Here is a 13,861-nt window from a genome sequence, read left to right as displayed (position 1 = left end):
TCTGAATTCTGCATAAAGTTCTAGCATTGAGGATCTGATTGATTGGAGCACGGGCTCAGGACCTCGGTTGTCCTCCCCTCTGCTTGACTCCGTGAGAAACACCCTTGTTGATTTGGAGAGCTCCCTAAATCACAAAGTCCTGACAACTCCTCCAGATTCATGGTGTTTGCTTTCCTTGGCATGTCCCAAAACACCCTTCTGTGTTGGGCTGCACCTGTGATATTCCAGCAGCTCCCTTTGTTCCCAAGCCATTATGTCTTCCTACTCAAATTTCCATTCAAAGAGTGATTCATGCGGCAGGGGAAAGGCATGACCTGGCTGCCCCCTCAGTTTCCATCGCTGTGCACATCATGTGCAGTCCCATCTGAACTGGAGCTTTCATTTCAAACTTCTTTATTCCCATGCCTGGAACTGAGTCTTTTATTCCTTACTCCTCTAGTCTGCACTGGGACCAGAGAATTATTTGCTGCATAAAGAAGTTTTTGAGAAAAAAGCCCAGTTTTGGTCACAGGAGTAATGCAAACACAGCAGCATGGATTTTCTTTTTCCTGGGAATGCCTTTTCTCACAGCACACAGGGTTGGTACCTGTGCCACAGCTGCTCTGTGGACAAAGGTTTGACTCATTATTTCAGCATCCTTTTTATTTAATAAATAATAGCTTCCATAACTGGAATGGTTGGTTCTGATGTCCAGCTGGAGAGAACTTCACACCTCCACCAGCAGTCTTTACTCGAGCTGCATCTCTTCAGGCATCCTCCCTAAAGCTTTTGATGTCTTCCATTGTCCCTGCACTACTTTCCTTTTTATCCTTTGAATATTGCTACCTTATGCCTTTTTGAGTCTCTTCCACACTGTCCCTCTAACCTCAACACACTCATTTGTGAATTCAGTTTCCTTTACTGTGCAGTTGAAGCATTCCCTGTTTGAGAAAGTTTTAGAAGTTTTTTTTTTGGTTTGTGATTTTTAAAATTTTACTTTATTTTTGGTTGCTATTTTTGTTTTCTCTCCATGCCTAAATAGCTGTTCTGGATTTACAAGGCTCTGAGTTTTAAATTGAGTTCTCTGAGACCTGTGGGACTTCTGTCAGGAGACGTGGTAGATGCTGAACAGAGCTCTAGACCCACTGTAATTTACCTGTAAATGTATTTATGTATCATGTGGTTCCCAGTGAAGCAAAATCCTTGGCTCAATAATAGAGCAGTAATGTGCCCACTAGGGATTTTAGAAGACCCAGATTAAGGAAAGAATAGTGATTTTTAATGGCTGGAATCAACCTTCTTTTTCCCTTGTGTCACAAGACACAGGGAAATCTCAGTTTCAATTAAAAGTTAATATTGCATCATGAAAATGGGATAAACGTGACATTAAGAAGTGAATAGAAGGGATATTGTAATGGCAGCTCAAGTGCTTTTAGTGACTTCATGTTTAATTCAATAAAATATCTCCATTTAAACATTATCTGAAGCAGCCAGAGCTTGCAATAGAATTCAGGGCAAACCTGGCCATTGAACTTAATTGTAACAGATTACATCTCAAGTTTGCCTTTTCCAGTTGAGTTTGTTTTCTGTATTACTTTGGTTTTGAATCTTTCAAATCAAAACCATGGTTTGTGCTCCCTAGGTTTGGTTTTGTTAGCATCAATGTCATCTAGATGTGACTTGCTTGAACTGGCACCAAAACCTCTGGGATGGTAGTTTGTTCCCTCCTCCCCTCTTTACTCACTGGCATAATTTCCATCCAGCAAAGCTTTTCAAAAATAAAGAAGGAAAAGGCCTTCCTGTCCAAGCTACCTGTGAATCCCATCCAAATGTGAAAGACTTGTGCAAAATCTTGGCAGGCAATCCCAGCAAATGCCACTTAGTGACTTCCTTATTTTATGCTCTCATTCCACGTACAGAAAATGAATCTGAAAATCAGAGCAATTTCCATTCATTTTCAAATACAAAATTGTAAAGGGTAAATTTCCTATCTGTGTGTAACTCCCACATTTTAAATCAAAAGTCTTGAATGCTGACAGCATTAGTCATAGGAAATCCTGTATGAACATCCAGCACTTGAGTTGGACCTTCCCCTGGATCACACCATAGAAGGAGTTTGCAGGAAAACATTCTGTTACTCTCAAATCCTGTGTTGATTTTAACCCTTTACCTGCCATTGACTCTGGTATGACAGTGCTTTTTTTTTTTTTTTTTTCCCTAGAGGCCATTTGCCATTTTCTTGTGATCCAAATGGTATTGAAAAAGAATATATTTCAATGCTAAAACTGGCTTTATTTTAATAATACACCAGAGGTGCACTTTGATACCTTATGAACACAGTCTTCAGTGTAATTTGAATTAAAAAGCCTATTTAGAATATTATGTTATTAATATTCATGTATATTATTATTGTTATTGTTATAGTAATATTAATGTATTAATGAAACAAAGTGCACAGGTCAGTAAAAATGGAAAGCTAAAAGAGCCAACATAACTTTGTACATTAACTCATAACATGGCCAATGCTGTACCATTAACAAACCCAGCTGTGTTGCACAGGATCATTTTCACATTACATAGCTGAGCCAACTGTGATAATTTCTTTGCCTTTATTTAAAAGGAGCCATCTCTCAATGGGCATAATATATCTTTAAAAATTAAAAAAAAAAAAAATCTGCTTATCATTTTCATCTAGTGGGAAAATCCCACACATGTTGAGTTACTGTGGAACAGCTGGCTTAAATTAAAGCTTTGGACTTAAGGAAGGAATCTTAGAACATAAAGTATCAAATAATAGCTAAACTCTAGATTAGGATGAGGCTTTTAATGTCAGGCATGGAAAGCAAATATTGACCAAAGGGTCTGGAATCTTAGGTTTTTTGTAATGTGGTGAATCTTAATGCTTCAGTTTTAGATCTAGAAACAGCAGTGTTTAAACACGGTTTAATCTAGTTTGATAAATAAATCAAAATGCATTTTAATATATCATTGTTCATATGGGACAGACTTTGGACATGAAATACTCATGGATATGCTCAAAAGAAAGAGAAAGCCATTAAAAATTCTTAGTAATTGAGACCTCTGCTTTTATTCTGACTCTTTTCATGAATTTGAAGAGCCTTTAATAGATTTTTTGGAACATCATCATTTAATGATAATTTTTACTTGTAAGACAAAAGTGATAATTTTTACTACATGGAGAGTCTGTTTTGAACCTGTACTTGTAAAACTTTTCTTTTTGAACTCATAGACTCATGCAGTCATTTAAATCAGAGAGTAGATCTCTGTGAAGTCACTATCATTTTGAAGATCCAAACAGGGAGGATTTAGACCAAGACACAGTTGTTTGGTTTGGGGCTTTTCAGCTTTGTTTTTTAAGCCAAGACCTGGCCTGCCTGGAAAAAGGAGAATTAAGCTTGGTATTTCTACACTGCAGATCTCAATCAGCAGTTTTGGAAAAGTGTGTGCAACTCTAAAGCAGCTCCTCATGCACAGCTGTAGCTGGAATTGGAACTCCAGTTCATTTCTGATTGTGCTCTTGGCTGGTGTGGTGTCAGCTGAACCCCAGAAACACGGGGGAATCTGGGTTTGTTATTGTGTGCTGATGGTGAGGTCTTGCTTGTTCCTGGTTCTGTACAGTTGTAAAGATGAGGAGTTTTATTTCTTCTTAACTGCCTCAGATCACTCCAGCAGAGGAGTGAGACTGCTGAGAGGCAGGAAGGGGTGAGCTGGTTGGCAGTGCTTTCCTGCATTGATGGGGCTGTGCTCCTGTGCTGGGATGGGCAGTGTGTTCAGAAGGGATAATGGGAGCTTTTCTTTTTGGATTAGGCTGTGCAAGTGTCAAAACACGTAGAACTGAATTCCAGGAGGGAGCACCATTAGAAGGGTTACAGAAAATCAGCTGGCACTGAGCTGCTGGTGTTCCTCATTCCCAACAGGTTTGAGAATTGTACTGTTGGTAACAGAAAAAGGGAGTAACTTCAGAAGATCTTTCTTTCCCTGAGCTCATTACTTTGTTGCTTTTGTCCCTCTGTTGTCATTGTTACCTTTAGAGTTTGTTTGGAATCCTAACTGGCTTTGCCAGTAGCAAAAAGAACTTGTAGATCCTAAATGTGAGAGCTTTTCATTGTTGCCACATTCAAGCCACAGCAACAAACATTAATATTTAGTTAAAATCCAAACCTTTCTCATGTTGCCAGCCTGGCATTTCCTGCGCAGTGAAAAACACGGGAGCAGTTTCTGCACGTGAGGATGATAATGCAGCAAACGGAGGGGGCCAAGGAAATAGCTTGAAATTAATTGTGGGTGTGGCAGTGTACTTTGTAAGTAAATTCAAAACAGGCATGGAAGCCAATATCAGGAACATGTGCAAGAAATTCCATTTATAAGACTTGGAATAATAACCTCATTGCCCTCTGAAATAATTTTAAACATATATGCATAAAGTTAGTCATCTAACAAAAACAGTTTCATAAGCAGGTACAGTAATGTCTCACAGTTCTCATTCAAGTTAATGGCTGCATGAAAAATGTTCCCTGGGAAAGTCAAACCGTGTTTTATAGGTTTGTCCATATGGGAAGTTGAGCTTGTTTAACCAAAAGTGTGAATTCAAATTAAGTTAGTAAAACTGGTGCAAAATCTGTCTGGGCATTTTTGTGCTGTAAGTTCCATTGAGAAGAATGAATTGAGGAGTTCTGACTTGATCTGGATATTGCTGTGAGAATTTCTTTCAGGAGATGCCACATCTTCACTGCCTGTACCTGCATTTCTGTTCCATCTCCCTCTTGCTCCCTGTCATTTCAGGTGTTTGTAGATCTCTGTGGGTAGCAGAATAAGGAGAGCAATGCAGGATAAAATATTCCCAAAAGCACTGCCAGCACAAAGGGGGGAATGGGAAAGAGAAGAAGGGAAAAGGTGATTGCTCAGGCTGACACTGAGGTATTAAAAATGCTTATGCACATCAAAGCTGAGCTCCCTGAGTGCAGGGGGTGCCTCTGTCAGTGTGTGCCTGCCTTGCTCCTGCAGTCCACAAACTGGCACAGAAACCTGAACTTGGTACCTTCATCATACACAGCTAAAGCCACCAGAGGTCATTCAGTCAGGCCCTGGGTTGCACAAAAGGACAGATGTGCACACTTGGACGGGTTTGAAACTGTCCCTTTGAAAGAGATTGAGCTGTGTACCTTTCTTACAAAATGAACATTTAGTCTGAGACTAAGATAAGAAAAAACTGAGCTCCTGCTACAAAGTGTTTTGCCCTTGCTCATTTTTCCTTCCTTCCTTCCTTCCTTCCTTCCTTCCTTCCTTCCTTCCTTCCTTCCTTCCTTCCTTCCTTCCTTCCTTCCTTCCTTCCTTCCTTCCTTCCTTCCTTCCTTCCTTCCTTCCTTCCTTCCTTCCTTCCTTCCTTCCTTCCTTCCTTCCTTCCTTCCTTCCTTCCTCCCTCCCTCCCTTCCTCCCTCCCTCCCTCCCTCCCTCCCTTCCTTTCTTTTAAATCATGTTTTCTTTCCAATATTTATCAGTGGCCTGATTTCCAAAACTGGGATATTCAGCATCTCTAGGATTTGTGCTGCTTTGTTGCTAACTGCCAGTATTTTGAGAAACAGCCAGATTGGTCAACTTCGTTGTTACTTCTCCAAAATTACACAGAGCCTAAACTATCAGTAGTGTTTGAAGTGCAGTGAAGGGCACTTCCCTAAAGATACTGAGCTGAGGTAGTTTTTGGAATGCAGAAGTGGGAAGTAAAATCCAGAAGTCTTTAACCATGCTGATGTATTAAAAGCACAGATACATCTACACAGAGAAAAGCTGCCTGCTTTTCCATAGGTCACACTCCTGAAAACTGGGATTTGTGCTGTACCAGAAATCTCTGGTACTGGTTAGAAATCTCTGCTTCAAAGAGGAGTAACCTGGGCAAAGAACACTAAATCCTGCTTACAATACATCATTTAAAGAAGGAAATTAGATGTTAACTTTGGTTGGTTTTGGTCAGTAACAATTTTGGAGAGTAACTGCAAACTCCTGTACTGTCACTTCTGGAGTCAGCTGCACTTACTCTATATTTTTATATTTTTTAATGTAATTTTGCATATTAAAGCACCTGCTCCTCTAATTAAAATATATGTATTTATAAATACTTCATCTTGTTCAGTCAGGAAACAGGGAGAACAATCTGTATGATTGAGAGCAGAGCCAAACAAGAAAATTTGGGATGGATTTTGCCTGGAGAATTCAGGTTCTTTTTTTCCCCTTCAGGTATTTGGGTCAGACACTTGGTGGTTATTAACATGATAAAGATCATATCTTGACTGGGGCCCTGAGACACCACTGGAGGGTTCATTGTAAGTCTTGTTTTTAATTACTTCTTGCAAGGAGTTTTGCACAGTTAATATTTGGGGATAATATTTGGATAGGGAAAAAAAAGGTGTACATTATGTATGGGCTACAGCAGAGTAAAGCTTTGCATATGGAAATTTGTTCATCACTAACACGTGGTGGATGTTTGCAGAAATGTTCTGTGTAGTGAATGTCTCCTGATTCTAATCAGGTAATTGTTGCTCCCTGGTTTCATCCTATCTGACTGGAGGCTCCTAAGTTAAAAAAACCCTCATTGCTGAGGCACAGGCACTTCAACCAGCAATTTAATTTATCCAGATCACTCTCTGAAGGAGCCTGTGCTTTTCTGTCAGCTCTAAGGAGAACTTGTGTTGTCTCCTACCCCAGCTTGGTTAGGTGTCAGAAGTTAAACTGAATAAATCCTGAGCTGTATCTCTAAAGTGTTATGGATTTTTGTGTCTGATTTCTCAAGGTGAAAATAAAACAACCTCCAGAGCTTGCAAGGTGTTTGCTGCTGTTGAAAGTTCTAAAACTGCTTTGGACACAAATGAAAATGTTGCCAAGGTGGTTTGATTTGCCATCACACAAAGTCAGCAGCTTTGTGAATCACATCACTTGAAATAGGTAGGTCCCAATTTTGGTAGTACTTGGCCATGCTTTTAAACTTCTCAGTGATCCATTCAGTGGTGATTCAAAACTTGTTCTGTTTTCTCTTTGCAGTACAGTGCTGTGTGAGGGAGAGGCTTTGTGAGTTTGGATAGCAACGTTATTGGATGGTCCCTGTGTCCTGTGTGTTTTCATGATTTGTTATCTGAGACAGAAAGGTGTGGTAACAGCAGCCATCCAAAAGCCATGCCAGCCAAGCCATCACTGGGGAGAAGAATTCAGAAAAACAGCCATGGACACTCAGTTTGAACTCTTAGTGTCCTGTGAAGTAACTGTGGTTATTCTATAATCATGCAGGACCTCCCTCCTCATTGCAGTGATTATTTTAAGAATTCAGGAAAGCTGTTAAAATTATTCTGGTTTTAGCACACTTGTATGATAACAGGTTTCATCTGAAATCTTTTTTGGCTACAACACCACCTAAGCAGAGGCTCCTGTTCCAGGCATCTGTGCAGCTGCTTCCAGGACTGTTTGCTTTTGAGCTCCATCTGCTGGAATTCTATCCTGTTTCCCACATCTTTGGTGTTATTATTCTGCCAGGTCTCACAGGAATTGGTTTTAATTAAAAAGAGAATAAGGAATGAAATTCACAGTTCAGAGGAATTTTCAGCAAGTTGCTCGTCCTTTTGTTTAAGGGTTCAACTTAGAGATTGCTTGGAGAACATAAGACTCAAAAGCAGAAAATAATTGTGAGTCTGAGGAAAACAAATACTAAGTTTCTTCTGCTTTTGTTCACAGTTTCTAGGTATTTTATAGAGATTTGTATTAATCAGGTCAGTCATGACCTATCAAGTTCTGTATGAGAGTTCAAAACCAGATTATTTGCTCATTTTTCTGAATTAGGTTTTTGTTTGATTTCCCCCTGGTGTCTGTTGTTAGTCTATCACTAAGAAAATTAGCAGTGTTTTCAATATTAAATTAACTTTTTAAAAAGCCATTCTTCCCCATTGTAACTGTGCTTCTAGTGTTTCGGATATTCAGGGACAGAAGGGACCATGATGAAAATCTAATTTGATTTTTGTAGTTCCATTGTTTCTTAACAAAAAAGTACTGCAAAGAATAATGTGCAGAATTGGAAAAGAGGGCCCTGCTGTGCAAAACCACTCCAAAAGTGTTTCAGTAGTCAGAGGCTTTCACGGTAAATTATATGATGACTTTCTACAAGTTTGCTTTGTAAGGAGCACATTCTCTGTTCAGAGGATACATTATCCTGTTCATGTCAACAATAATAGATCTGTGTAGAATTAGGATGGCCACCAGCCCTTGGGTGCAGGCTCTGGTGTTGGCAGCGTGTGTAATTCCAAGGAACAAGCATTTCTCTGGAAGAATTACCTTCCCTAGCAGCAAACCATCTGCATTTTGAAGTTTCCTTTTCTTTACTTGTAAGGCTAATACCACTTTCCTTCCCCTGTCCCTCAGCTGTGCCAGATGTTCCTAAGGTATCTTCTCTTTCATAATGGGTTTGTGTCTATGGTAATCTCAAATATTTCCTTGCTGTCCATCTGCCTGTTAGCAATATTTTTGTGTTCACTCATCATGTTTGTAACTTTTATTTTCTACACAGCCAACTTTGCCTGAACTGGTTTTACTTCTTGATGTGGGTAACTCCATGTTGTTATAGAGGAGTCTTGGGAATAAGGGCAGGGAAGAAGAGGTGGAGAACAGAGAAAGTGCTAGGCTTGATTTTAAAGATAAGTGGATTTTTTTCAGTTCTGCCTTGTGCTTCTCCTGGACATGGCACAGCCCACGCCGTGGTGCTCTCCAGTGGTGTCTGAGCTTGTTCCAGCCTGAGCTGCTTTTCAGAAAGTAATTATTGTAATGGATTTCTTAGATTCTGCATGGGACAGAACTGTCAGCCATTTTTCACACACATTGGAGGGCTATTGTCTGGATTTCCTGACAGCTCTCTATAAAATAGAGATAGCTGAGGAATCTCTGGTTGTTAGACTTCATTGTTAAATGGGTATGTGCTGCCTTAGGCTGGTGTTTAAAGTCCTCTGTTTTGAGGTTGGCATTTTTTAGACCTACAGATACACAGGGGTCTGGACAAACTTCCCTTGTGTTCTGAGGCTGAAAGTTGCTGGTAACTCTAACTCAGTCCCACTGGAGAACAAGTTAGATTGTTACTGTTCTTCCCTATAATGAGAGGTACTTTGGATTTTAAATTATTCAGGGTGTAATGATGATCAAACCCCTCTTTGTAGCTCACTTCTGCTCATGGGATAGAAGTGTGAGGCTTTTGTTGGTTTCAGTAGAGACCCAAATTCTAATTAATATTCCTGTGTCCCAAACATGTTGTTCTGATTAGAGGCTCTTTGCCCAGGCATTTCTGTGCAGCCTGCCCTGTTTGAAACCCTGCCTTTTTCTGACTTCACTTCCTGAATCCGTTGACAACACTCACAGCCAAACAAAATACATGTTCACAATGCTGTTATTTGCAAAATATTCCCTTGTGAGTACAGCTGGGGCAACAAAAAGAGTTTCTCTCTGAATCTCAGAGAGAAATGCCTATTCCTTGTAGCAGTAAGGCCCATGGTGCATTAAGCAATTTTAGTCTTGGCAGTTAAGTAAGTGTTAAAACTTTGCATTTCACCACATATAAGTGCACACAGGTCTTTCATTACCCTTGTGTGTATTGATCACACAGTGATCTGCTAAGAAATACATTGAGAGTGCTGAATTTTAATTTAGGCTGAGGTGGACCAGATAGCAACAGGCTCCCGGCCCACCGCACTGTTTACAAAACACACGGAGGAGGAAAGAATATAAACTTACTGTGCCCTCTTCTAGGCCTAATCCTCAAATGTGATGAGGGACCAATAAAAAGGTTCCTCTTAAAGTGCTCCTCATCTCCCTGTGAAGCTAACTGGCACTAAACCCCACCTTGCTTGGCAGATTCTGTGAGGTGTTGGCATGAGAGGAACAACCCAAGCCGTGGTGTCCACTGACCCAGCAGTGCCATTGCTCAGGAACTCTTTCACCCATGCCACAGAATGTCACCCTGAGAGAGAACACACAACTGCACTTCTGAATGTCAGTGTGTGCACATGGGGCTAGGGTGGAGCAGACTGTCACTCAGCTGTGTTTAATTAACATAGTATTTTATGTAATGTATTTATTTTTTACGTAATTAGGTGATTAAGCAAAATGCTTGCTAGTAACATCTCTTCCATAACCCAGCGCTGCTGAGAGTTAAACATGCACCTTTGCAGGTAATTAATCTCCTTGCCCTGCTTATTTTGCTAGTTGGCACTTGCTAAATCCCTGTAAAACCACACCCAGCAGTGCTGTGTATTATCCCTCTGCTGTCTATTCCTACATATGGTCAAAATCAACTTACCTTCCGGGTTGCTGACATCAGCAAAATGTACTCTTGGCAAACTTGGGAATCCTCCTAGTAACCCTTTGTTTGGTTGGTGTTGTTACAGTTGTATTCCTCTGACAGCAGCAAACACCCTCCAAACGGTGCCTACCTTGACAGTGCTTGGGATGTGGAAGGACTCTACCAAATTAGCATATTTTAAACATTGAAACAACCCCTTGTGTGATAAAATGTGTATAGGTGGGGGCAAAAAGTTAGAGGAAGATACTTCTCTGCTTCCTGTAAGGAGCTGACCCACAGTCATTGCAAGTTTCAGAGTAGAATTTTGATAACAGTAAAGGTGTATATATATAAAGATATATATGAAACCACCTAGTCATTTTGTGAAGTGATCTTCACTAACACTGTCACTTCAATTAATATTAAACTTATTCCAATTTAAGGAAAAATAGTTGTTTTGGTTTTTTTTTAATGCCTGCTTGAGAATAATGATTTTCTAATATTTTTCTGGCAGTCTTTTGCTGTCATCTATTTTCTCTTAGCTGTTTGGCTCCAAACAGCAAACAGGAAAACATCTGGTCTCCTTCAAATAGGTTTATTAAACAAAATTAATTGGGTGCAGTGTTGAAAATCCTGGTACTAAAGCTGTTTCCCACCCCTCTCAAGTAAAGTAGCATGTTGCTGAGATATACCTGTATATTGTCATTGTACTACAAACCAGGATTGTTTTGTAAAAAATACCTGGGAAGTGCCTGAGAAGTTGCTATTTTCAGCAAATTGCTGGAAACAAGCAACAGCAGTTGCTGTTTTTCAACAAGTTGCTGTTTTCATTTCCAACTAGGTTCAGTTTTCCCAGCTTTTCTATTGCCAAGAAGTTTAGAATCCAGAGAAATACCCAAAAGGGAAACAATTTAGAGGCAGGGGAAGGATTATAAACTTATTTTACTGTTGACAGCAGCATTGTCATAAATATTAACAGACAAGAATCACCTCCTACCTGAGAAAACACAGGGATAAAGGTGAATATTTTTATTTTTGAAGCCTACAGCATATTTTTTTTAATACAACCACCTGCCTTATCTTCTTGAGGGCATTAATTTAATAAAAAGCATGTCAGATCAAGTAGCCAGTTGCTCCAGTTAGGGAACAATTTCATTCCCTGCCTTTCCACCCCTCCACAACCCTGCCTGAAGTCAGATGTCTAAACTGGGCCCCAAGAACGCAGCCAGGCAGGCTGCAGCTGGGAACTCCAACTCCAGGACAGCCCCAAAAGTTGGGTGAATTTAGTGAGCACGATCTGGCTTCTCCCTCCCCTCCTCACAACTTCTCCAGGGCATGTCTGGAGTTACAGAGTAAGTTCAGCAGAATCCCTACCCTTCAGAGTGCAGCTCAAAGAGCATTTCCCCAAGTCAGGTACTAGCCAAAAAAAAAAAAAAAGTGTGAGGGGAAAATACATTTTAATTATTTTATTTTTCTTAAATATAATAGAACCTTCTAGAATTTTTTTCCAGAAACAGAAACATTAAAAAATTATACTTTATTACAAATGGTAAACTCAGAGTGCTAAAAAAAAGCCTCTTATTTACAAACAATACTGGGCAGTGCCCAAATAAACAACATAAAAATAACTTACAAAGTCATGAAGTAGTTTATTGACATTAATCAACTTTCATAAAATAAAATAAAAAAAGATATGTACATACACAATTTACTTGAAGGCAGGCAGAACAGTTCTTTTTTTTTGTTTATCAGCCTCCCACAAACCTCCCTCCCACTTTTTTTTTTTGTTTCTTAAGGAATACTACATAAAGCAATCTACAGTTTCTATTGCAGTTTAACCTTTAATACTGAATGATCATCGAATGTTAGGTCCATGCAGGTCTTGGTCAATGTTAAACGAAGATCTGACATCTCATCCGAGCAGGGACAGCACTTCCCGGAGCAGCGCCGGCCGCTCACTCCCGGCTCCAGCTGAAGGCTTTGCCAGTCTTTCCACACATGCGCTTTGCGGAGCACAGGCAGGACTCAGCCTCTCAGCTTTTGCCATTAGCTTTATGCCTCTGCCACTTTGGATTTTTCCTGTTTTAGTTGTACCACAACACACAGTTCTCGCTGAAGAGTCTCTTCAAAACGTCTGCAACTGCTGTGTGAGCATGAGCTGGCACCCGCTGTTGACGTGGTTCATGACCTTCTGCTTAAGCTGTGCAACCTGTTCTCTGAGCATGTTGGCAGTGGATGCCAGCTCTGAGTTCTGGGCTTTCAAAGTTTTCACTTTTTCTTCCAACCGGGCAATCCTTTCCAACTTCCTTTTCCGGCATTTGGACGCCGCGATTCTGTTCCTCATGCGCTTTCTCTCGGCTTTGATTCTCTCCTGTGACTCCATGTCAATGGGGGACAGGGGAGGAGTTTCCCCCGGCATTTCAGGTACAGTCTGCGGCTCCTCTTTCAGAGCCTGGAGCCGGGGATGCTGCACGGGCATCTGGGGGTTTATGTGATGCTGGGGCGCGTATCCCATGCTGTTGGCGTTGTAGCTGGGCGCGGAGCTGAGCGCGTTGGGGTTGAAGTTGCTGAGGTTGGCGTACACCGGGGGCTCGCTGTGCAAACTAGTGTTGAAGCTGGTGCTGCCGGCCATGGAGGACACAGGTGCCATCCCGCTGCTGACAGGCTGGGCGGCCGAGGTGACGCTGGGCAGCGTGTTCTGGTTGTGCAGCTCTGCCAGAGCTCTCACGAAGCCCTCGGCGAACCCCTCCTGCTCGTCGGTGACATTCTTGGGACACAGGAACTGCGTCGGGGTCGGCGTGGTGGTGATCAGCCCGTTGCTGGACTGGATGATGAGCCGCTCCAGCTCGGGCGAGGCCAGTTTGAGGAGCCCCACGTCGGGCGAGGTGAGGATGTCGGCGTTCTTGTTCCTCAGGTGCGGCTTCAGGTTGCTGGAGGGGTCGGACAGGTTGAGCGTCATGTTCTGCTTCAGCACCTTGGCGTTATTGTATCCGTATCCGCCGCTCTCCGGCGGCGCGAAGCCGGCGCTCAGCGCATCCTCGTAGAAAGTAGGCTCCATCTTTGCACTCATAGAACACAGTCCGGGGAGGGGAAGCTGCCCGGCCGCCGCTCAGCTCCCCGCGGGCACCCCGACCCTCCCGGGGAAGGGGAACGCGGAGCCGAGGAAGGAGAAACACGGAGCCTTACTGGGATCGCTGCTGCCGCCGCCGCGCTGAGAGCCCGCCCGGCCTGGCGGGGCGCCTCGCCGCCCTCCTCCTCCGTGTGCCGGTGGTACCGGGACGCCGCTCCGCCGCCACAAGTACTTTCCCTGGCCGGCTCTGCGCTATTCCCGCTCCACCGTCCCGGCGCCCGCACTCAGCCGCGCTCGTTCGCTCCCGCCCGCCCCGCGCTCTGCGCCCGCTCCCGCCGTGCAGCCCTTCACTTATCAGCGGCCGCGAGCCCGCTAAAAATAGCGCATGATGTCACCCCGCGCGCTCCCCATTGGCTGCCGCCGCCCCGTCCCCGGGGGGGGCGGAGCCAGAGCCGGGCGCGCGGACCCGGCCGGGTCGCCATGGACACCCC

At 42.6% G+C, this 13,861-nt stretch overlaps 2 protein-coding genes across 2 annotated transcripts in view; one reads left to right on the top strand and one right to left on the bottom strand.

The window, feature by feature from the left end:
- Positions 1–13,861, top strand: part of FGGY (FGGY carbohydrate kinase domain containing) — a 280,628-nt gene that overhangs the window by 10,242 nt on the left and 256,525 nt on the right. The window lies entirely within an intron of this gene.
- Positions 11,926–13,738, bottom strand: JUN (Jun proto-oncogene, AP-1 transcription factor subunit). Its single transcript, XM_033066886.2, has one exon. The coding sequence runs from the start codon at positions 13,368–13,370 to the stop codon at positions 12,426–12,428; it is 945 nt and encodes a 314-aa protein (XP_032922777.1). The 5' UTR covers positions 13,371–13,738; the 3' UTR covers positions 11,926–12,425.

This window comes from Catharus ustulatus, chromosome 9 (genome assembly GCF_009819885.2).
Source record: "Catharus ustulatus isolate bCatUst1 chromosome 9, bCatUst1.pri.v2, whole genome shotgun sequence".
In the NCBI taxonomy this organism is placed as follows: domain Eukaryota; kingdom Metazoa; phylum Chordata; class Aves; order Passeriformes; family Turdidae; genus Catharus; species Catharus ustulatus.
Note: the sequence above shows the minus strand (reverse complement) of the source record. Positions and strands in the feature narration are given on the sequence as shown.